This window comes from Sinocyclocheilus grahami, unplaced genomic scaffold (assembly GCF_001515645.1).
Source record: "Sinocyclocheilus grahami isolate Dianchi unplaced genomic scaffold, SAMN03320097.WGS_v1.1 scaffold373.1, whole genome shotgun sequence".
Classification (NCBI taxonomy): domain Eukaryota; kingdom Metazoa; phylum Chordata; class Actinopteri; order Cypriniformes; family Cyprinidae; genus Sinocyclocheilus; species Sinocyclocheilus grahami.
The window spans coordinates 875,621-900,908 of NW_015505552.1; the positions used below are offsets into that span (position 1 = coordinate 875,621).

Consider the following 25,288-nt stretch of genomic DNA (forward strand, 5'->3'; position numbering starts at 1 on the left):
GTTGTTTGTCATTTCTCCGATCACAAATGCAGACATGATTTTATGTTTACTCGGATGCAACGCAACGCGTAAAAAGACAGTACAAGTCATTATAATCAGTAATTATTTCCCCACTGGATGCAACAAATGCCTCGTTTGTAATGGGTTTTATTGGTTTTGTCTCGTCATGCCGGAATACAGCATCACAATATGGTAAGGGGTGTAACATTTCTGTCACACGCTTGAGGTATTCGGCCAATCACAACGCACTGGATAGCTGGCCAATTAGTGTACACCTCGCTTTTCAGAACTATGAGCTTTGTAAAAATCTACATGTTTCAGAAAGGCGGGGCATAGAGGAGAAACAATAATGTACAGTATGTGGAAAATAATGTGTTTTTTTAACCTTAAACCACATAAACACATTTCATTACAACAAATATACAAAATAATGTTCTTTTTCAGCAACGTCATGTGACCCCTTTAAGGCCCTGCTGACTGTGGACTGTGATGGGCCCAAATCAACACTGGTGCATTGCTGCATTTTTCCAGTAGCCAAAAAACGCAGAGTCATTATGACTTTTTATTTCTGTAGATAAAGCATTGTTTTGTAGTGTGGGAGGTTATAGAATTTCAGTGACAAAAAGAATGCCTTGATGATTTTATCAACTCCCTGTCCTCATATAGCAGGGGTGGCGAACTCCGGTCCTGGAGAGCCGCAGCCCTGCAGAGTACAGCTCCAACCCTAATTAAAACCTACCTGCCTGTAGCTTTCTAGTAACCCTTCAGACCTTGATTAGCATGTTCAGGTGTGTTTGATTAGGGTTGAAGCAAAACTCTGCAGGGCTGCGGCTCTCCAGGACCGACGTTCGCCACCCCTGTCATATAGCCTAATTTCAACACATTGGTCTCCTCCTCTCTGCTGCCATCTTGTTACTCCTAACTAGACTTCTCCAGCACTCTTAAAGGGGTCATATGATGTTGCTAAAAAGAACATTATTTTGTGTATTTGGTGTAATGAAATGTGTTTATGCAGTTTAAGGTTCAAAAAACATTATTTTCCACATACTATACATTATTGTTTCTCCTCTATGCCCCGCCTTTCTGGTCAATTTTTACAAAGTTCATCAGACTGAAAAGCGAGGTGTGCTCTGATTGGCCAGCTATCCAGTGCGTTGTGATTGGCCGAATACCTCAAGCGTGTGGAAGAAATGTTACACCCCTTAAAGGGGTCATATGTGTCACGGCGCGGTCAGGAAAACACACCGTGTAAACAAAGGGTCTGGGTCCAAATGCAGGTTTATTTGACTGCAGGGGGAAAAACAAAGGTAAAAGCAGAAACACAAACAGATCTAAGAATCTGAAAACAGGCTTGAAACGGAGATGGACTCGGATGCAATACGGCCACTTGGCTTGCATCAGTCCCGGTACAAACACTATACAACTAGTAACGATCATTAATAATCCGCCCGGTGTGGCGTGGGGAAGACGCATAAATAGCCCTCAGGATGGGACACAGCTGTGTGTGAGTGAGTGTGTGCACAGGTGTGTGGAGTCAAGGTGACGGAAAGGGAGTCCGGGAGGATGGGAGATGGCGACCTCTGGTGGTGAGAGGGAGAACCACAGAGGCCAGACCCTGACAATGATAATTTGTATGTACAGTGGGTACGGAAAGTATTCAGACCCCCTTAAATTTTTCACTCTTTGTTATATTGCAGCCATTTGCTAAAATCATTTAAGTTAATTTTTTTCCTCATTAATGTACACACAGCACCCCATATTTGTAACACTTCAAAGAGAAAGGAAAAATTGAAATCCCATCATATGACCCCTTTAAGAAATTTAGGAGTTGAGACCTAGGGCCTCAATTTATAAAATGTTGAGCAGAAACCACGGAAAACACATGTACGCCTCTCTTTCAGATGTAAAATCTATTAATCACAAATTATCTTGAACTTGTGCATAACTGAATGGTTTCAGCTCTCTGTCTTCTAAACGACTCCTAATTAATGTCATTAACATATAGCCTAAAAGATCACCAGTCATCATCCAAACCCTTTAATTTAGAACAGAACAGCTTACGTTTCCAAAGACCAGCAGTAGGCCTACTCCGACAAGAAAAAGTGAGTACGATACTGTATGCTCAGACCCTGACATGACGCTAAGCACTTTATTAAATTAAAGGCACTTTTTACATGAGCGTTGGCATGGATTTAAGCGTACACACACTCCAAGATCAAATCTGTGCGTACACACACTTTATAACTGTATTTGTAGAATAATGTTCTCGAGCGAGCCGTAGACTGGATCTTCTCTCATCTGGATGATCTGGAGTCCATGGATGTGTCTGAGGTAGAGACCTTTTCCCAGGACGCGTCCTGGCCAGGATTTGTTTTGGCTTTGTTTTCCTGTTTTCATGCTTGCTGAAGGTAATGATCGAAAAATAGTTTGACCAAATAACATGCACGCATTGTACGCAATGGACCAATCATGGCGTGTGAGAAGGTGGGATCTACGGTCAAAGCGATGCAATTACGCGTACATATTAGGTGTGTTCGACTTAAAAGCAGTGCGGCTCAGACCGATCAGTGTTTGACATCAAAGTACCTCGAGAGCGTTTCGAAAGCATAACCATCTGTATGGTACTTCATTGTCATACACCGATTGGTCTGCACACGCAAACAAAGCCAAAACCTAGATATTTTAGGCAATATAGAAATCCTGGCCAGGACGCGTCCTGGGAAAATGGCACGTATGGTCACAATCTATATAGATTTTTTTTCAGTAGCCTACATCGAAGAAATTTACATGAAATGGTTCTGTAAGATCTCCTAAGCTCCACAACATCCCAGCATAAACACTCCCGATAAAATATTTGTTATTTAGGCTAGGCATCAACATTCACAACAGAAAAGCAAGCATGGGCTGCTTCCTTTATTATCACTAAAAACTGACACCTCAGTTAATCGCGATCTCATAAAGCTCTGTTATAACACAATAAATATAAGCACAATGAATCTTTTACAATGTCTACACTTCGTGTGTTAAAATAAGAGGATTCGTGAGCACGCAATTTCAGCCCTGCGGTGAGTAGATTCTAACTCATTCACCTCTGATTGGCCATTGCGTTCCAGAAATCAACAGCTGAGTCTGTGATTGGCTACATTGCGCAACCCTTTAAATACGTGTTATAAATAGAAACTATGCCTAGCTTGCGCATGTCAATCATTTTAATGTTAATATTAGTTGTTCTTTTTGCTTTTGTGCAACAGATAAATAACAATTTATATGTTTTAGACACTTTATGTTTAAATAACTTCTATTTTGCGGGAGTCCCGCGAATCATTTTATTCTCCTGCATCCTGCACACACACGAGTCTCTTCCCGCCCGCACCGCACTCAAGAGTTGTCCCGCGCCGCACCCTGTTGCGTTGGGTCCCGCGGTACTCCCGCGGGAGTGCAGGTCTCTAGTCTAATGGGCGCTCAGAGGGAGGAAGTGAAGCCAGTCGGGAACCTCCTCCAGGGCCGCGTGTCCGTGATGGACCAGGAAGTATGTGTTTCTGTGGTATTTATTAAATGGTGATTTTTGTAAACAGGATCATAAATATTTTGCTCTCTTCTCATCTTTCCCATTCTTTTGTCCTGAAGAGTATGAGCTTTTTGCGTTCATCAGTCACATGGGAACGAGCACAATGTGTGGTCATTATGTCTGCCACATAAAGAAGGACCACCAGTGAGTGAAGTTCTTTCTCCATCTCTCTCTATCATTGTTCATATGCAGCTCTTATACAGCAATATCACTTTTTCTCAATATTAATGTTTTCATTGTTACTCTTTGCTTCTTTCAGGTGGGTAATCTTCAACGATCAGAAAGTTTGTGCCTCTGAGAAACCACCTAAGGACCTTGGCTATCTGTACTTTTACCGAAGAGTGGTGGAATAGAGTAAATTAAAATAGTATTTTCCTCACAGACACACACACACACACACACTCATCTGTGTCTGATCTACTGAAACAGTAGGCCCAGACTCCTGCTTCTAAACTGATGCACCATTTAATAAGTCAAAGCACTTCTCCATCAAATATATTCACTACTAAGAGAACCCAGACATAATAATGACAGAAGGGGAAAAAATGAGATGTAAGATGTGAGGATTAGAGTGTTCTTACTCAAAACGTCCATGTTGTAGGCTACAACGCCTTACCACCACTAATCTATTATAGATCAGTGCTTACCACACACACACACACACACGCACACACGCACACACACATACACACATAACACATAACACATAACACATAACACATAACACACACACACACACACACACACACTAGTCTCCTTCCTGCCTCCCCCTGATTGAATAGTGTCTATTGTGACATCATCGCTTTTAGAGCTAAGCTCCACCTTCCTTCCTTTATGTGTTTCAGAATGTTCCTGCAAATGTTTAATGGCAGGTAAATGTCACTAAATCACAAAAAAAACGGCTAAATATTATATATTGGAATTTTACATTTAAAAAATGAATGCAAAAGTTATTGTCCAGTTTCACCTTTTTCCTTAGGTTTTGTTCTCTTTTTTGGGGGGAGGGAAGAATTCCTTTTGTTCTTTTTGCTTTAAAATAATAAAAAAAAAGTGTCTCTTTGCTGCTTCTGACTCTGTGTATTGTTTATGGATGTGTATAAAGGAATTTTCTGCCAAATGCAGTGACAGAAAGTAACATATGTGAATGCACTGGCAATACTGAAAGTGGAAAGAGTATTGATAAACGTAAAAGCATGAAACTCTTCTAAGTGTATAAAGAACACGAATTACATTTGGTAATTGATCTAGTTAACAACGGAAAGTTAAAGTGATGTTTCACTGCTGATAAGCTTTTGTAAGTAAATTAGTTCAGTGGCCAAAGTCCTGTGGGTTTTATAAATGTTGACTGTACTAAGAAGCCAATACTTGTATTAATATGCAAATGCTGACATCGATTATTGATTTTTTTAAATTAATTTATTTGTATATTACGTTATTATGACCCTTTTTATAAACTTAATTCTCTAACCTTATTTCAAGGATTTCCCAGAGTGAAGTGCATGTGAGAGGCGTTTTCTGCCCTACATTGGTTGTTTCTCTCCAAACAATTTTTTTTGCTTTCTTCCGCTCTCATACCTCATTTCAGTTTCTTGTGCAGGTTCAGGTTTTTGTGTCGGCTGGTTTCCCGCACACGCTAGTTTTTACCAGTTGGACTAAATGCGCAGAACTTACCTCAAACTTTGTCAACAAACATAACGTGAGTTCCAAACGTGAGTATGAAAAGAAGAGCGTTCAGCTATAAAAATACCTAACTTGCATAAGCGAATGGTTTCTTAAATAAAAACATTGAAAATCCAGATAAAAATATATAAGTACCCGCAGAATGATTGATTTTTGCTGCTCGAGATATTTAACAACCAAAAGAAGATTTTCTTTAGCACTCGATCTGAAGCCATGATAGCCTACTCATGTTTTATCTTTTCGTTAACTTTATTGCGTTTTAAATATTAAATATGTAGGCTAATCATATGTCTATCGACTGACTTGCATTTTTTTTTTCAAATTTAAAATTGCTAAGAGTTGGAAGTAAACGACAAATACACATTTTTAGATTATAATAGCCTAATCAAATGATTTTTGCAGGATTTATAAAAATTTGTCATCCTATCCTTTAATGACAATAATCTGTAATAGTATTGCATATCCAAATAGAAATGTTCATTTGCCCTACAAATACTAAGGGAATCTTGCGTATATTAATATACATTAGAAGTACATTAAAGCTTTGATTAAAACATACAGTAAACATTTTCATTGTTTGTTTTTTAAGTAGGCCTATGTGTAGCAATCTGGAGGCATTCTATTATTATTTTGCTGGTAGTTTGTTTAGCTTAAAAGTCATTTAAATTTTTCATTTATCTCAGATTATTCGAATTTAATCAGTTGAAATTATGAATATTTCTAGACCAAACGAAACGAATGAAAACGAAACAAAATGAGTTAAGTGAGTTGCGTTTGTGGCTCATAGTCACATGCTTTTTCCTGTTTGCTCTTTTTTCTTTGTAAAAGCATGAGCCTCTTTTTATGAACAAAAATAAACTAGTTAGGGTTTTCTCGCCGAAAATAAATCTTAATATAACTCCACGCTTTTTATTTAAAAAGAAACTCATTTTTATTGACTATATTTTTTTAGAAAAAGGAACAGAATGGCAATTTGCAAGATCATCTTTTTTCTTCTTGGTAAGCATAAATAAATTAATAACATGCATTGTATTATTCTAAGCTGTACTATACATTTTATTTTAAGCAGTCTATACTTTGCCTGTAGAGCTTTCTTCATCTTGCTGTGTTTAACCCTCCTTGCTCTCCATCCTTCTCTCCTTCAGCACTGTGTATATGGTGTGGGAAATGTGATGTGTTTTATAAGCAAATCGGGGATGAGGTTTCCATGAAGTGTGGAGTGGATTCAAACAGTAATATAGAATGGAAATTGAACAACGTGTTGGTCTTAACCATTGATGGCAGACGTGGGACTAGACGGAAGGGTATCAGTTCTTCTCCTTTCAATCCAAAAATGATTTGAATATGAAATTTTGTGAGAAGTCACTGTAATTAATTTTTATTTTAAAGGTCTTTCCCATATTGCGTCAAAAGCAAGTGTATCTGGAGACATTTTGAAGGTTCCTAGACTGGAGACAAGAGACTCTGGAAACTATTTCTGTAGGCAGTCAGGGAAAGAACACATTGTGCATGTTGTGTCAGGTGAGATATTTTTTATGTTTGTACCTATTTATTTTTAGAATTATTGTATTTTCATATTTATTCCCATTTCTCTTTCAGTCTTTGTTAAACCAGGCCCAGTGCCGGTGCAGTCCAGTAATGCAGAGCTGCACTGTGAAATTACAGGAGACCCAAAGAAGGAAGTACAGTGGCTGAGACCTAATGGTCAAAAATATAATGAAAAAAATCAAGTAATTCACCTGAAGTCTGTGACTTCAAATGAAGCAGGCCAGTGGACGTGTCTAGTCAAGGATGACTTGAAGCTCAGTGTAACATTGACTGTTGTTGGTTGGTGCCCCTTCGTAGTTGTTATTCAGAATGAGTATTTTTTATTACTATAATGCTTCACATTTCATGCTGTCAGTGACATTTGTCTGGTTCTCCAACAGGTCTCCAGACCACAGCTGTTAATGCTTCTAAAGGGGATGACATAGAGCTGTCCTGTTCTCTTCCTCAGAGTGTATTTCAGCGTGTTGTGGGTGGGACATGGAAGGCTAACCACCTTCCCAAAGTCTCTTTCCCAACCCTGACGAACACACCAAGCAAAGGCTTACACTGGAATGGCAAGGATTTATCAAAAGTCAACTTTACTTCTGGGCAACTCAGCACCAACTTTGATGTCACATTGAAAAATGTGAATACTTTACACTGTTTTAATCATCTAAAGAATGATTTTCCTGTATAAAGAACTATTTGTGCAACTGAAAAGTTTCCATGGATGTTAAAGGTTTCTCATGGAATAATCCATACCAAAAAAAAAAAAGTTTTTGTATGTTGACAGTAATTTCCCCTCATATTCTCTCAGGTGCAGAGCAGTGATGAAGGGACGTTTGTGTGTACAGTGGAGTTTGAGGGTGGAGTGCGTCTAAGTGTCGAGACGACATTGAGGGTTGTGGACAAACCTTCAGGTAAAATAAAACAACACTGCACAGCTTAACAGAATCAGTCTTGGGATGCACACTTTTTTATCAGAACCTTATAATTTATTGGCAGATGTTAGAGATTAGTCAGTACTGTCTATATACATATTGATAATGGACATTTAATTGTGTATGCTCATTTACCCTATATTTACATTTAGATTATGGTAGCTGTCATCTAACTCTCACTTAAAGATAATATTTAAAATAATAAATATATTTTTTCATACTTTACATTAACATTTTAGATGCCTAAATTAGATCTTTTGTGTTATTTTTAATTTGACAGAATAGTCATATATAATATCAGCCATTTATCGGTTATCAGCCATAACATGAAAATAAATATTGGTATCTGTCAGAATGTTATTATCACTGCATCCCTAGAAGCATGAATCTCATTCTACAGTAGAAATGAGGCCCTTTTATGTGCACTAAGTCTCTGTTATAATGATTACTGAACAGGTGGAAAGGTGTCCACTAAAAGTAAAGGGAAACCAAATGCAGTTATGGAATCCTTGACCAAAGAAGTGTATGGTCTAAAGCTGTGGATCTGGATTGCTGTAGGAGCCAGTTCTGTGTTTCTGATCGGACTTATCATCGTGATTGGTGTTGTCATACGAAGGAACAAACGGATGAAGGTGAGAGAAAGAAAACAAGCAAGCAAGAAAGGAAGTGGCTCATTTAATGTTGTGGGTTTTTTTTTTACATAGAAGAGGGTGAGGAAGCTGAGATCCATGCGACAGCCTCTTACAGACAAAGACTACTGCCAGTGCAACAGGTACTTCCTCCACTTCCATTTCTCTGTGTAATACAGTGATACTAGTATTAGTTACAGTCAGTCTTGTACAGCTTTTATATTGACTTGAAGGGATAGTTAAAAAAATCTAAATGTTAACCCAAAATAAGATAGCCCTATCTAATTTTGTATTTCCATTATATATTTTGTTAAAATGTATTTAATTTGACCTTATTTGTAATTTTTCAGTATTGGTCGGTGTTGGATATTTAAATGTTTGTGGTTGTTTCCCTATTTTTACATTTAGATTGCCTTTGCCTTTTTAATACTGTACATTAGAATGCAGCATTGCATTTTTTGAGTTTTAAGATCTGCCATTTATTAGTTTTAGACAGAATACAGGTGTTTACACCATATTGCATATTTACTGGTAATGTCAAAATGGATAAATGTCGGGATGTTATATTTACACAGTCCATATTTGTGACCCTGGACCACAAAACCAGTCTTAAGTCGCTTGGGTATATTTTTAGCAATAGCCAAAAAAACATTGTATGGGTCAAAATTATCGATTTTTTTTCATGCCAAAAATCATTAGGATATTAAGTAAAGATCATGTTCCATGAAGATATTTTGTAAATTTCCTACCGTAAAAATATATCAAAACTTAATTTTTGATTTGTAATATGCATTGCTAAGAACTTAATTTGGACAACTTTAAAGGCGATTTTCTCAGTATTTAGATTTTTTTTGCACCCTCAGATTCCAGATTTTCAAATAGTTGTATCTCGGCCAAATATTGTCCTATCATAACAAACCATACATCAGTGGAAAGCTTATTTATTCAGCTTTCATGTGATGTATAAATATAAATTTAAACAAAATTGACCCATATGACTGGTTTTGTGGTCCAGGGTCACATTTCACAATATTACTGTTTTTACTGTATATTTGATCAAATAAATGCAGCCTTGGTGAGCACAGGACACTTACAAAAACATTAAAAAAATTACCGACCCCAAACGGTTTTAATAAAGTAACTCTTTGAATGCTTTAAAGTTGCATTCAAATTCCACCTGACTTTTGTCAAAATTTAAGGAGGAACGACTCTTCTGGCAGCGTACATGGCTCATGGCTCATATGTGTAAATGTTCTACCTAGACAAAACACATTATGCTTTCAATTGCGGATAATATGAGCATTGAGATGTTGAAACGTTTCCCAAGACTCCTCAGGCCTATATTTGCAGGAATGCTCCATTATTAAATGGCTGCAGTGTTCTAGCACTCCCCATGACCTGCCAAGGATAAAGAATCTGTTTACTGTAAATTGCACCCCACTCCCCCCCAAATACCATCTGCCACTTAGAAGGCCGCAGTGTTAGCGCTGGCTAAAAATAGACCTTCTGATTGGCTCCTAAAGGGAAAAGGGCTCACATCACCCAAAAAGCTTCTGGATTTGATGGATATCCCGAAAGAACATTGGCACGGGGTCGCCATCATTGAAGCCGCCTCTATCCAAATCATTTAGCTAATTTTGTTATCCGGGATGAACGGAAAAACAGAAGATAAGTGAATGACAGAAAGAGCATTTCGAGAACGAAAGCAACTTTTATTTTCTTTAATCTCCACAGCGCTCTCTAGGGTAGGTTTGCCGGCCCAGCCACCTGTAATTGGCTTATCCTGCCTTCTCCCCAACTCTTGTCACTGTGATTTGCCAGTTTGGTGATATGAGGAGACAGAAGTACTGCTTCTGTGTCTCTTTGTGTTTGACTTTATGGGCTCTGGTAAAGTGTAACAGAGAGCAGAAATGCTGAGGGTGAATCAAACACCGCGGCTCCCTCCTGCTATGCAGTAATGGCACAAAACACACTGGCGTTTATGGGTGAAGTGAGAGCGCTGCAGTCTTCTTATTTCCTAGGAGACTGACTCCCCTACAACAGCCATTTACACTTGTCATACTGACTATTTCAATAAACACCCAGAAAATGTCTGCAGGTTAGCCATGCTAGCAACTGAGTAGAGGAACTCAATATTTTCAATGGCAAAAATGAAAAATACAGTGATCTATGCTGCTATACCTCATCCAATTCCCAAGACATTATGGATAAAACCAAATGCCCCATTCACGACGTCCAGAACAACATATTTTTCCTTTATCGTAAAACAAAGCGCATTCACCTCTGCCCAAAACAACAGAACTTTAAAGTAAGACGAACACAATACTCTCAAGATAAATCAGACTCCTGTCGCATCTATATAATAGAGTGCAGATGGCGGCCTTACCTTCGGCATGGAGATGTATTTAAAGGTCACCAGTGGTTTTACAAGAGCCGTTAATGGTGCCGCTGCGTTTGAGTGAATTGGCCGATCTGTCAGAGAGAGGCTTGTTTATGAGTGGTTGGTTGCCCCCTTCTGTCCTGCCCGTGCACAGAGCTCATTCCAGCGGCCGTAAAAGTCCACAATTGCTCCGATTCATCAAAGAATTAGCAGGAATGTGACGGTCTACTGAGGTGCTCTTAACTGATCCAGGTGCAGATAGCAAGAGGGGGCACATAAGGTGTTCAAATTACCCGGAATCTTGACATGACAATAGCAGAAAATAGTGGATGATGAAACTAAGCACATTGGAAGATATAGAATAGATATTGAACCAGTCTTAAGTCGCTTGGGTATATTTTTAGCAATAGCCAAAAAAACATTGTATGGGTCAAAATTATCGATTTTTTTTCATGCCAAAAATCATTAGGATATTAAGTAAAGATCATGTTCCATGAAGATATTTTGTAAATTTCCTACCGTAAAAATATATCAAAACTTAATTTTTGATTTGTAATATGCATTGCTAAGAACTTAATTTGGACAACTTTAAAGGCGATTTTCTCAGTATTTAGATTTTTTTTGCACCCTCAGATTCCAGATTTTCAAATAGTTGTATCTCGGCCAAATATTGTCCTATCATAACAAACCATACATCAGTGGAAAGCTTATTTATTCAGCTTTCATGTGATGTATAAATATAAATTTAAACAAAATTGACCCATATGACTGGTTTTGTGGTCCAGGGTCACATTTCTTATGTATTCTGGGGCACAACATTTGTTTATTTCCTAATTGGTAGTTAACAGTTCATATAAGTTTAAGTATAAAGCATAAATGCACTATAGTAACTGCCTACAGTGTTATAGAAGTCTTACAGCATTTGTTTTTTTAGAGCTGAGAAAGAAGTGGAGTTGGAAGAGCAAGCGAGGCCACTTCCAGTTCCCAGACAACACCGCAACCCACGTACACGTACAGCAGGCCCAAACCATACCAACTGAGAGGAGCAGAGCGCAAGACTGCTAAAAAAACACATCATGCTGGGTCTGTGCTTTTAAATGTGCTTCTTGCTTAATGATGCCAAATAAGACATGCACTTTTCAAGATTTGCTGTAGAAATAGTCGATGAATATGTGGTGTTTACTTTACATTTAAAACAAATTCTGTTGCAGAGTCTATAATATGTTTTCACAACTGTACTTTTTGAATGACGATTGTTGAATGTTTTTTTTTTTTTAATAAAATGTTAATTTTCTTTTAACATGCTTCTGCATGTGTGGCTGCTGTGTGTGTTTATTTCCCCACGGAGAAACTGGTGCAGCTGGAATTGTTGTAGTTCACAGGTGTCCATACGAGCACAGCTGTTCACAGGCATCAAAACAAACAGAAAAAATTGCATGTTTATTTTTTCATGTGCGGCAATTTGAAAGAATACTATCTTATGAAAAACTTTAATCAGATTTTGACAACAAAAGTTTCTCAAAAAAAGGTGCAATGCTCTCACTGCTGAAAGGTACATCTTTGTATCTTATTTACCCTTCAATTGTACATATTAGTACCTTAAATGTACATATTTATACTTTAAAAGTACATATTAGTACCTAAAGTGTACTTATTAAAGAGTTAGTGTGACAAGTGGGGGCAGGGCCGGTGGAGTAAATGCTAATGCAGGACACCCGCGCCACTCACCGGTCTCGAGTCCCACAGAGGAGCTCCGGAAGGATAAGAGGAGGAGTGATGACAGTGCGAGACGAGAGAGGACCAGGCCTGGGGCAAGTTCAAGCTCAAACCGATGTGCACCGTTTTGCTACGGTTTCCGGTTTGAACAACATGTTTCCTGGAAACGGTGTGCAACGGGGTTTGAGATGCGTTTTCTCTTGTTTGGTGGGTGTGTCAAACATGTCAGCCCAATCAGCAGCAACATGTATATAAACCACGCGGTATTAAAGAGACAGCTGGCACAATGTAATTAACATCCAAATAAATTCACAAGAGCAAGTATATTGTTTGCACATGTTTATTTACATTAAAGTCAAAATAACTGAAATAATAAGAGCACAAGTATAGATCTGGAACTTCTTTAAGTCTGTCTAAATATCATTTAGTAATTACAATGTCTTCTGGTCCATATCCTTTCCTTAGGAAGGTGTGCTAAATACTGATTAATGTAACATAAAAATACTATACATATTTATATATATTTTGCTATTTTATTATGGAGTGACACTTTCATACTCTTTTCTATACCCACCTGATTATATAATGGTAAATATTACAATATGATAGCACAACAACAGTCCTCAGAAATAATGATAAGCCTAATACTAACAATAAAAATAATAAGGTCACATAGATCATAACACAGTCTTGGAGGTAAGAAGTGGATTATCCTTCAACTGAAATGCGAGGCAAATGTTGGATCACAATAATTAGGAACCACAGTTTCCACAAATACCTTCATTTGATTGGGATGTTCTCTTTTATTCTGGAGGGCAAGGGCAGTGACTGTACCATCGAGTGTATTTTGCAGTATTAAACTTGATTGGGATGTTCTCTTTTATTCTGGAGGGCAAGGGCAGTGACTGCACCATCGAGCATATTTTGCAGTATTAAACACGTACCGATTTCATCAGGTTCCGAAAATTCTTCAAAAAGAACACAAAGAATGGCCTTCTCAGCTGCCATAGTTGCAACTCTTGCGTCATCAGAACAGATGTGTTCAACACACCACCGTTTCCATTTAAAAAACGTTTTGCACCGTTTTTGTCGGGGCTGAACGCAGCCCTGGACTTTATTTTGTGTTTGGGTTCTGTTTGTGCGCGACAGCCGTGCTGTTTTGTGTTTATTTTATTATTAAAGTTTTGTTTAAAGTCGGCATGAAATCAAAATTGGCCTTTATTTACTTTACTAGCGCACATTGCTATTTACTTTACTAGCGCACATTGCTAGTCTTGATGTGAACAATTAATTTGTGCAAGTTAATCCGCTGAAAAAAATGGTTTGTCTTGGTAATCTTTAATCAAAATCTGATAATTTGCTTCTGCTCTGGAATTGCATTCCTTCTCTGATGACGTCAGTTTGACGGCTTAAGCAGAATATCCTTAAACACACCCCTCCAACCTTAGATTGCTATGAGTGAGAGATGAGGAGCACTAAAATAAAACCACACCCTCTACTCAATATTCCGTTTCAGATGGAAATACGTCACTACACTGAAATAAAGTTGGCAGCAACTTCCAGTTCATGCGGACTCCTTCTTCCCGATCTACAAACTGTTACAGTTAGTTCACCCAAAAATGAAAATGTTGTGATTAATTATTCACTCTCATGTTGTTCCAATCCTGTAAGACCTTTGTTCATCTTCGGAACACAAATGAAGATAGTTTTGGTGAAATCCGAGAGCTTTCTGACCCTGCATTTACAGCAACGCAATGAAGCCCAGTTGAAGTTTAATTTCATTGATTGGTTAATGTTTCTTTAATATTATTTTCTAATATTTTATATTTATGTTTTATGTGTATTGTTTTCCCTAAATATGTGTATAAGTTCATTTTGATTAAAGAAGGAAAAAATTTATCTTAAATTGTTAAGTTAAAAGTACTTACCGGTTGTTATGGGATGAGATTGGTGGAAGACTTGAGGGGCGGGGACTCGGGGAGAAGAGGGAACCTGTCCGAGTTTATCTAATGTGTAAAGATACTATCCTATGACAGTTATCGAAAAGAGAACTGATTTAGGGTTAGTGTAAAGTTGTTTGAGGGTGAGGGGATAGAAATCTCCCCTCGTATCGTCGGATAACAGAACCGCACGTCTGATTCTCACGAGTTGTTATGGGATGGGATTGGTGGAAGACTTGAGGGGCGGGGACTCGGGGAGAAGAGGGAACCTGTCCGAGTTTATCTAATGTGTAAAGATACTATCCTATGACAGTTATCGAAAAGAGAACTGATTTAGGGTTAGTGTAAAGTTGTTTGAGGGTGAGGGGATAGAAATTTCCCCTCGTATCGTCGGATAACAGAACCGCACGTCTGATTCTCACGAATCAGCGCTTAACTTTTACATGAGAGACTAGCGAGTTCGCGGTTGTGGAAAACTAACGTCGATTGCATCTCTTACCAACCTGAGCTACCAGGGACATCCCAAATAGCGTCCTGAGATACCAGGGACATCCCAAATAGCGTCCTGAGATACCAGGGACATCCCAAATAGCGTCCTGAGCTACCAGGGACATCCCAAATAGCGTCCTGAGATACCAGGGACATCCCAAATAGTGTCCTGAGATACCAGGGACATCCCAAATAGCGTCCTGAGCTACCAGGGACATCCCAAATAGCGTCCTGAGATACCAGGGATTCTCAGTGGTTCCTCTGGCAGTGCTGGATATGATCGCGGACCTGTATTCTCTTCTTCCAATCCTGTAATCCCTCGTGCTTGAAAGTGCGTCACAGGAATACCACTCAGACTAGCACCGGTGTTGTGCCGAATTCTGCACCCCTGCCAGATTATGCACCCCCTCGTTGAAGTCGCTACCTGATTGCTTAATCCCAACCCCACCCCTAATCCTAACCCCTCCCCCACACCTAACCTTAAACCTACCAATACTAGGGGGTGCATAATCTGGCAGGGTGCAAATTTCGGCACCACATCGGTAAAACAGCTGTTTATTTTGGTTGCTCATTGAGCAAAGCGGCAAATTGTTTTGTGCCTCAACGAACCCCAGCATCGTGTCAGGCCTGCAACAGGGTATTTATTTTATTGATGGCCATTTTGAACATTGAAAACTAGCTAGTGTTTTGATTACTTTTGAGGACATTTGAGTGAACTAATTTGTGTTTTTCTGAACTTGAGTATCAAATTCACATTCATATTTCATTTGGTGATATTTGGGACACTTTGACCTTTGCTGTCCAACTTCTCTTTTGTTGCTGGGTCTGTTATATTTATTATTTTTTATTCTATTTGGCTTAAGTAAATTAATCTCAGTTTTATTTCCCTTAACGGTCTGTGTGGTTATTTTATTGGTTAATAGGCATATCAGCAGTAACATTAAGGGCTTATTGAAACAAAGCTAATAATATTCAGAGGATATTTAGAGAGATCTTACAACAAACGAATCCAGGGCCCTTTCCGCTTCCATTAAAGGAGCGGGCCGCTACAGCAACCAAAACGGCCCAGAAAGGTAGTAGGGACATTGCTAAAATAGTCCATGTGACATCAGTGGTTCAACAGTAAGTGTGAAGCTACAAGAATACTGTTTGTGCACAAAGAAAACAAAATGTTGTTGATTGTTGTTTTTTTAATCAACAATTTCTTCTGTTCCGCATCAGTCTCCGCATGCGTGTGGTACTGCTGTCACCGGTGTTCTAAAGTAGAACCCAGATGCGCTGCGTCTTGTTTACAAGCAAAGTAATGCACACGCATGCATTGTGGTACTCTCATCAACAAGACTGACCCGGAAGGGAAGAAATTGTTGAATAAAGTCATTATTTTTGTTTTCTTTGCACACAAAAAAGTATTATTTTTGTGTGCAAATTCTTTTTGACAGAATTTTCATTTTTGGTGAACAAACCCTTTAATACCTTTTGAAAGGGTATTGTTTTGTACCTTTTTTGAGTTTAGGATAACATAAAATGCAGCATTTAGAAAGGCAAAGACATTAATGCAAGAGAAAGGAGCTTTAAGAAAAGCTATCTGATGCAGACGGATTGTCGTTAGTGTGATAAATCATGTGTGACACTGATCGGCTATAGAAGTAAATAGTACTTAACTGTCAGAGTAAAAACAAAGGCATAATATACCACAGACACATGAGCGTAGAGCTACGCAAATCACGTTACAGTTTCCTGTCGTGTGTGTATGACAGAGTGTGTTTGGAAGAAAATGTCAGTGTAGCTCTGAGACCCTGAACAGAACACACACTCATCTCATCACAACTGTAAGTATTGTTCTGTTATTATGACAAACACAAACCATACTGCATTTTGTTATTGGCCAGACTGAATGTCTTTGTTTTCTCATATAGCCTACTGTAAAGTGTTTTGTCTTCAGCTAAATGTCTGATACAAATAGTGAGCTATAAAATATTCCAAACAAACTGACAGTGGTGGAGATGTGGTTGTAAGTTTGTGTGATGTTTACAAACAGCTTGTTTTGATCAGTACAATCATATGGTCCTATATACATTTTTAATACTCCATTGTAGCGTGAAGTTTTGCGCATATGTTTCAGATGCCGAACTGACATTTCTGATGTGCTGTTTGTAGTAATAATGGCATTGAATGATAAAAAGTTTAATTGCTAATAACATGAATAACCATTTGAAAAGAGATTTTTAGGTGTACTGGTATTTACGTATAAATATTTGGGATTGTTTTTCAGATATTTAATGCAAAATTTTATTCTTATAATGTTTTTGCGTCTGGTAATGTTTGTAGACTACGTCTTATTACTCTTATTGCTGTAGACATGAAAGATTTGAAAATGTTAGCCTTCTTAATGCAGAATATTAACAGATAGCCTATTATGTTTTATTATTGCGTTTAAGTCTATCTGTTCTGTAGGCCAAGGCCTCAATATGGACCGTTAATTGAATATTTAAAATTATTTGTTGTAGACAAGGTTGACTCTTGAAAACTGGATGAAGATCAATCCAAAGAATCTATGTATTGTTCAGATTTAGTGTTTTGTAGTTTTGTGTGATAAGCAGAATGTTTTTGAAGTTTTAACAGTTTTATGATACATTAAATGTTTACAAGGTTACATTGAATCAGTCAAATTGGATACTTTTTGTAAATGCCTTTTTGTGTTTGCGACATTGAATTTAATTCATATGAGGTTACTGAGATACCATTATAAAAGTAAAAAATGTGCACATTTAAGTAACGGTAAACAAGCAGCAATTTTTCTTAACCTACATAAAACATAATTCACAAAATTAAACAATTTTACATTTATATTATATGTATTTTTATGTTAAACATAGTTGAATATATCGCATAATGAATAGGCCTTAATTTAAAAAATTTGCAGGTACGGAATGCCGATATTTCTCTATTATTAGTTTGATACTGTCTGTGCAGGAAACAAAAACTGAGGACAACTTATGTGCATAACAGCAATGAATTATTTATTTTAACAGACAACATCCTCACTTCTACCTAGTTTTACTAATGAAAATCCATCCACATTAATTGCAGTTTATCCAATTCTTTTTCTATACATTGCCCACAAAAGTCAGACTTAAAAACTGTCATTGCATTAGATATAATAACAGATATAACATCAAAATATAAAAGCAAGTGGCATCTGCGAACAAAATGCTGCTAGAGCTTTGCTCTTATCTTTTCTGATTACTATAGCTAAAACACCGTGTTAGCAATTGGCAAGGTCATAGGTTTGATTTCCAGGGGATGCATGAACCTGATCAAATGTATTCGAATGTAATCTATGTTGATTTGGATGACAGTCTGCCAAATGTATACCCTGGCTTTAAAATGCTATTGAGTGGCTGCATGAAGTAATTTCCCCTTAAGGTTACACAGGTGTCTTAGCAGATGAAACCACAGCTGTAGCTTATCACATTAACTCGCCTGACAACCTAAAAGCATCCAAATACTTCTATTCTTCATTTGAACAATAAATCTATTATTATATTATTTAATATAACTCATCAAATAGTTTGCTTGAAAATTGTGCTATTGAAAAAACAACAGTGCAATTTAATGTAATATTTTGTTATCTAATGCAATGATATGTTTGGCTTAGGTGTCCAAATACATTATGAAAATAAGTTACAATAGAAATACAAACGGATGCCCAATGAAAAAACAACAACTGTGCGTTATTGTCAGACATCGCTGTCTTCTGTTGAAGACCTAGTTTTGTTCTTTCTGAGGAAAAATCGCAAATAAAACATGGAAGACATACTTCGCAACCACATTAATTTAAGTTTTTTTTTCAGGAGTCCAACATTGTAACACATTGCATCCCTCAAGTGAATAAAACATGCAAGCATGTCGAAGATGTCATGTAGGCATTCTATTTGTCGGCGTACACTATTGTTAACGCAAATGTCTGGATATGGTTATCTTCCATGCATGCTTTTTATGACATGATAATTTATTCTGAAAATATTATTATCATTCCAGCATGACTAACTTTATAGAAGTCTACTGACCCTAAGCAACAACAACAAAAAAAACAGTGTTTTTAACAAGTAGTATTCAGAGGAACATATAGTAGACACAACTAAAATGAAGCTTTATTACATTTTTGTCTCGTTCTGTCATGGCATGATAGACCGTTTGAGAAAAAAATCTATTTACATGCAAATCATCAGATGCAGTTAATGCCACACAGTGAAATCATTGACATATATTTTTAATAATCACCTTGGGTTACACTTTATATTAAGGTGATTATTACAATGTAATTACACAAGCAAGTACTGAGTAACATTAACTACATATACTTACTATATAGGGTTAGGGTTGAGGTTTGGCTTAGGTAATTATGCATAATTTACTATAGCATGTTCATGTAACAAGGGTAATAATAACATCACCTTAAAATAAAGTGTTCCTCATCTTATGTTTGTAGTTATTGTAGATACAGCAGTATTAATGATGAAAGTGTAAAACAACAGATTATAACAGTGGATTTTGTCTCTAGCCGCTTGCTGTCTAATTCAGCGGCCTGTAGTTGTGGAACGGCTTATAAAAACACTTGTAGGACAGACACAAAATGCTTCTAGACATACACTGAGATAAAAAAAATAAATCTGGATCAAAATAATTTCATGAGCGCAATCGTGAAATGTAATATCAGCTGTTTGCACACACCTTGCGTATACCAAATACCTTACAATGGGTAATTATGCACAAGACATACACAGCTTCAGTTTCTCAGGCAAGGAATTGTTTGGTCACCGTCGAGATCTTTTGCTATCATGTTTTTCTGTCTATATGACCGATAACATAATATTATGCTCAATATAATACATTACAATTAAGATTATCCATATGCGCAGGAACAGAAGTACAGTATGTTGTTTATCAGGTAATCAAAAATTATATACAATAAGCCATTAGCCAAATACATACATACAGATATACATATACACAAAGTTCAATTATGGGCATACATGCATTTATGTCAGCTTATGAAAGAAGTTTGAACGATGTGTATATGCAGTATGCCATAAATGTACAATAATCTTTAATATAGCAGCAGTCCTAAATTAACGTGCCGGTCATTAGATGTTTACACTGAAAAGTGAAGGAATCCGTGTGGATCAGTCAGACAAACTATGTGGAACAAGCCGTTAATCCACAAGATGTAACATGTTTAGAGTATTAATTTCATTAAAATGTACAAAACTTTGAATGAATACCTTCTCATTTTGTTATTTCAGTAGCTGAAATTTTAGTTATTTTGTGTTATCAAATGAAAGTCCTAATTGTTTTACAGTATTTTATGTACTCTTAAATAAAGTCACAGGACCACAACATGATCTCTTGATCGTCTGAGAATTCTGTCTGGCAAAAAACATCCTCCTCTGACTGTAAATGAGGAAAAATAAGCCAGCAATTGTCTTGAAATCATTAAGTCAAGAGAATAAGATATAAACAGCAAACCAAGTGAGAAAAGGAAGAGCAAAATGTAATGCATTGTCAAGCATAGAACACGCGTTTCACAGATTCTGCATCACTGAATGTGGAATTAAACTAAGAATTATTATAAATGTGTTTGAATAGAAAACACCTTTTCGTGTGGTTCACTGTTACAATGGCTGACCCTTTATTTTCATTAATGCAGTACTTGACACATATTGGGAAACGGTGATTTTAACAAGTCTGAAAACAGAGTGCACCTGTGTTTGATTTTGGTGTTTGTGTGCTGCTGTTATGAAGTAGGGAGTGATTTTCATAATGAGAGCAGGATTCCCTCTTTCACAGTGTGTCATACAGATATTTTTCTCTATTTCTCATCCTCTCACTTCAGCTTTGTCCCACACACATACCACACATCTTGTCAGAGGGTTTTCCTACCTGACCCTTAGTTTTACTATGGAACAGAAAATGCAGTTAATTAGAAAGAAATTAGCATGTGGCTTTATGGATGGTCTGGGACTGCTGTTATGGGTGAGGCATTCAACAAGTTCTAGTTAGTACGGTTTTGAATGCATGTTTAATTGTTTTTAAACACCTCTCAGTTTGTCACACTCAGGATGACTAGTGATATGTTCAGCTCAGTATACACTCTAAAAAATGCTGGGTTATTTCAACCCAACTTTGGGTCAAATATGTACTAACCCAACCGTTGGGTTAAATTTTTACATACAAATTTTAACCCAAAATTTGGGTTAGTCCAAATTTGACCCAAAGTTGGGTTGAAATAACCCAGCATTTTTTTGAGTGTAGTAAACAACCATCACCATATCCAAATGTGAATTGTAAAAAAAAAAATCATATTTTTAATGTATACTCTGCATTCAGAGGAAAAAACTCCACATGAGAATGAAAATGAGATCACATAAATATGACACAACAGATGGCAGATTCCTGAAAATGAGTGTGACCTTTTTATAAGCAGTTCTGTGAAAATACATCAATAATAATAACAATGATTCGCAGACTTCAGCAGAAAAAACACAACATGCAAGAAATAAAATGACGTGAAAACAATTACGCAATGGAACCTAATCACGATCTGTATGGTGAGGTTTCGAAATTTGCCGTCTAAAATATGATCTAATCTTCTGTACATTAATCTAAAAATACCCATTTTCGTAAGCATCAGACCAAATGTCAGTAACCTCTCAGTCTCTCGACATCTCTTTCCGCTGACATTTAGCCATGCTTGCATTTCAAACCTACAGGACTTCATTAAATGGAGGAGGTTTGTAAATGAAAACTCAAGAACGAAAGGGACTAATGCAATTTGTCTTTCTAAGTAATTTCCATTCACTTTTCCAAAACAGTTTGTCTACCATGTGAAACTCTTACTGTAGAAAACCAAAAGCAATGGCGTCCATCTTAGTCCTCTTCAGCGCTCTGCACTCCTCAGACTTCTTCAACATTTCCTACGGCCCACAGTCTAAGCAGATGTGTGTGAATCACTTAAAAGTTTCTGAGGATTCAGATCTGTTCGAGGGATCCCCTCTTAGTCACATAACCATAGCGAATCTCTTACAATATATGCATCAAATTCTCACTAATTTTAACAAACCACACGAAGACTGTAGATAAAATGGCAACAAAGAAGAAAACTGCAGATTGTTCGCCCCAAAAATACCTTGATTCAAGTTACAAGGGTAAGATGTGTGGGAGATGAAGACAATATCAGTCTTCGGTTCTTCAGTCGAGTACACACCGAAATGACTTGCTGAAGGGGAAACACGTAACGAAAACCTGTATGGGACATATTGAAATAAATCGCCCACTTTTCCTGCTCGCTTTCTTTCTTTGTCTCTTTCGGTAATGATTATGTTGGTGTCTCAACACCTTTTCAGTCTATGTGAGTAATGAGGGATCCCTCTAAAATGGGTCTTTCCTTTCAGCTCTGAGAGAAAAAAGATCGATACATAGTTGGATAGATAGACAAATAGATGTGAATGGTGATATAAAGAACTGTGTAAAGCTAAAGGGACTGTATTTTTTGAAGAAGACGAACAAAGCATGGCAGGAAGAGAGAGAATGACAGAGGGGTGAAACCTCAGACACAGATGTGAGGCAGGCAACGTGTTTGTTTCAACCTTCATGTGGTTCCCCTTAGCAAACCACTCCTGTCCTACAGCGCTGAAATATGCTCAGTACCTGGCGCTCTCTCGCGCTTTTCTTTAACGAACTTATTCTTCTACAGCAGGATGCTTTATTCGCCCTTAAACATGTTATAGTTTTAAATACTGATGCCACTGGAGAATCCACAAATAACTTTTTTTGTGTATGTCTGGTCTTAAAAAAACAGAAAAAATCAATGATCTGGTGCTTACACCTGAATAACTGATGTAGAGATGTAGAGTTTCTTAATTTCCAAAGAATATGGCCAAAAAAACAAAGATGAACCTTACAGTGTTGGTTCTTGTTAAGAATGGTGTTCTTTGCCGAACACAAATGTAAGACTGAAGTATCTTCATTTTTAAGAGTGCAGCTTGTTTAGATTGGTGTGTATGAAGACTTGTGAATCGCTTATGGGCTTCTAAATCCTCTGTAAAGCAAATGTAACAACAATCATAAGACTTATAAAACAATACATTTGTGCTTCTCTTTCACTAAAAACCACTTGGTTGACCAATGCATTCCGTAAGCTTTCATTCCAGTATTTGTTTCATTTGTGTTCCTCTACGGAACTGCATTTTTTTACATCAGCAAATCTTATAGCAGAAGTGAAACATTACAGATAAACATTCTTTCAGTTGTTAAAAAACAGCCAAGTTAACATATGGGATTTGTCCATTTTTAGAGGAAGTTGAATTGTGATAAATTGCAGCATTTTAATCATATCAGAAACAATAATCATCAGTTTATCCATGACATCGCTTCTTTAAAACGTATGATCTATTTATGATCTATATTTGAATGCATTTAATCATTATTTGCCTCATAATATCTTATTACATAAGTATGGATTAAATGATAGATGGATTCAAAGAATTTACACTAAACAAGTTCACGAGTCGCATTTACACTTTCATATCTTTTTCAAATACTGTTTCTCGTTTCTGTTCTCCACACATTTTTTAAATGCTCGGAAAAATAACATAGATCAAGAAAATCTTTGTTGTAATTTACAGTACTGGGCATTTTTGAATATTATTTGATTTCTCTATCAAATCAAATTTATCTGTGGACGTACAGTTATCCATTTTAAAGTCTGGATGTGGTGTTTTATGCTGATTTAGCAACACTGAGATTGTTTGTAAAGGTTACAGTGATTCAAGTTCTTAAACAAATTACACCATCTGTTCATACACTCTTTAAAATAAAGGTGCTTCAAAGGTTCTTCACAGCGATGCCATAGAAGAACCATTTTTGGTTCCAAAAATAACCGTTCAGTCAAAGGTTGTTTAAAGAACCATCTCTTTCTTACCTTTTTGTAATCTGAAGAACCTTTTTTCACCACAAAGAACCCTTTGTTAAACAGAAAGGTTCTTCAGATGTTAAAGGTTCTTTATGGAACCATTTAGACAAAAAGGTTCTTCTATGGTATCATGAAGCACCTTTATTTTTAAGAGTGTAGTGCAGTCATATACGTTGTAACATTCCACCCATATTTGCTCAAGCCGTATACGCACTCGGGGATTCAGATGAAGGATGATATTAGAATAAAGGATCTCTTTGGATCTCTTTAAACAAAAAATAGATTAAACAAATGCATAAATGTAAGGACAATAGAACAACCCAAAAAAAACAACAAACAAACTATAAAACCCAAAGGAATAGAAAGAAATGTTTATTCTGTTGGGCTCGGAGGGTCAGCACTGATAAAGAAGTTCATTTGTAAAAAGTTTTTAAATGGAGTAGATTAGATTATTATTAGAATTTATCAATAGCTCTGTAGCGATGCTCATGGTTACTAATAGGACACTGACATTTAAAAAAAAAAATTATATAGACAAGATAAAGTCAATTAATAATTTGGCAAACTAACAAACCCCCCCCCCCCCCCCCCCCCCCCCCAAAAAAAAAATCAGACAAACTAAACATAAAACTACATAAATCTAGCAGTTCAAAAATAAAATAAAAGGGTAAATAAGTAAAATAAACAGTGTTTCAGAAAATGTTATTCTTTACATGATAATCAAACACATCCGTTACGCAGACCAGAAAAACCTACTCAGAAAAAAACTTTTTTAAGTGTAACACAGCGATATCTAATTTTTAAATGTATTATTGGAAAACTTAATTTATTTTTTATTATTTTACATAATTTATTAATTAATTTTATTTCATGATTGTCATTGAAACTTTTCCCACATGGATCTGACTATACATTTCTATTATCTATTATTATACATTTATTATGAAATTTTATATTGGTCTTATAATAATGTTTTGGAGGGAGAAACAATACGGTTAAGTAATTATCATACACATTTGACAACTCGTTTGACAATTCAAGATATTCAGTGGAAAAATGTAAAACATTTTTTTTTTGTAAGAAATCTACTTAATTCAACAGCCTCATGTCAATAACCGGACGTCTTTTTTTACCTCTCAGGCCAATCAGACGGAGGGGAGGCGTCAACGAAGGTTAAATAGAAATATTTTGGCCTGTAAGTGAACACATCCGCTGCACGACTTTGAAGAGGAACGATAAAGACTTTTGCTCATAAGGTGAGTATATTTACACATAAATGTACATTTAAATATACCCTGTTATCTACACATGGCAACTTTAATTATTTTTTTTGTATGGATTTAAACATTTAATCTGTTTATATATCTTCTCAAAATCAGAATAGGGAATAAAATCCTTTTTAGTGTTGATCTTTTAAAACCTTTTAAAGTTTAATAAAAAAAAA

The 25,288-nt window shown here is 36.7% G+C and overlaps 1 protein-coding gene and 1 long non-coding RNA gene across 3 annotated transcripts; both read left to right on the forward strand.

Annotated features, from left to right (window-relative positions):
* Positions 1-3,449: 3,449 nt before the first annotated feature.
* On the forward strand, positions 3,450-4,105 carry LOC107549496 (uncharacterized). The gene is made up of 3 exons (XR_001604565.1): positions 3,450-3,529; positions 3,628-3,712; positions 3,828-4,105. It is a non-coding gene; the product is annotated as an uncharacterized lncRNA (long non-coding RNA).
* Positions 4,106-5,115: 1,010 nt separating this feature from the next.
* LOC107549495 (tyrosine-protein kinase-like otk) lies at positions 5,116-11,950 on the forward strand. Of its 2 annotated transcripts, none has more exons than XM_016230609.1 (10): positions 5,116-5,277; positions 6,201-6,247; positions 6,394-6,552; positions 6,638-6,769; positions 6,848-7,075; positions 7,177-7,421; positions 7,593-7,695; positions 8,173-8,348; positions 8,421-8,488; positions 11,660-11,950. In XM_016230609.1, exons 2-10 carry the CDS (start codon positions 6,214-6,216, stop codon positions 11,763-11,765), a joined length of 1,251 nt encoding a protein of 416 aa, XP_016086095.1. In that variant the 5' UTR covers positions 5,116-5,277; positions 6,201-6,213; the 3' UTR covers positions 11,766-11,950. The 2 variants fall into 2 exon arrangements, with proteins under 2 accessions (XP_016086095.1, XP_016086096.1); XM_016230610.1 differs by having other exon boundaries at positions 5,116-5,264.
* Positions 11,951-25,288: the final 13,338 nt, after the last annotated feature.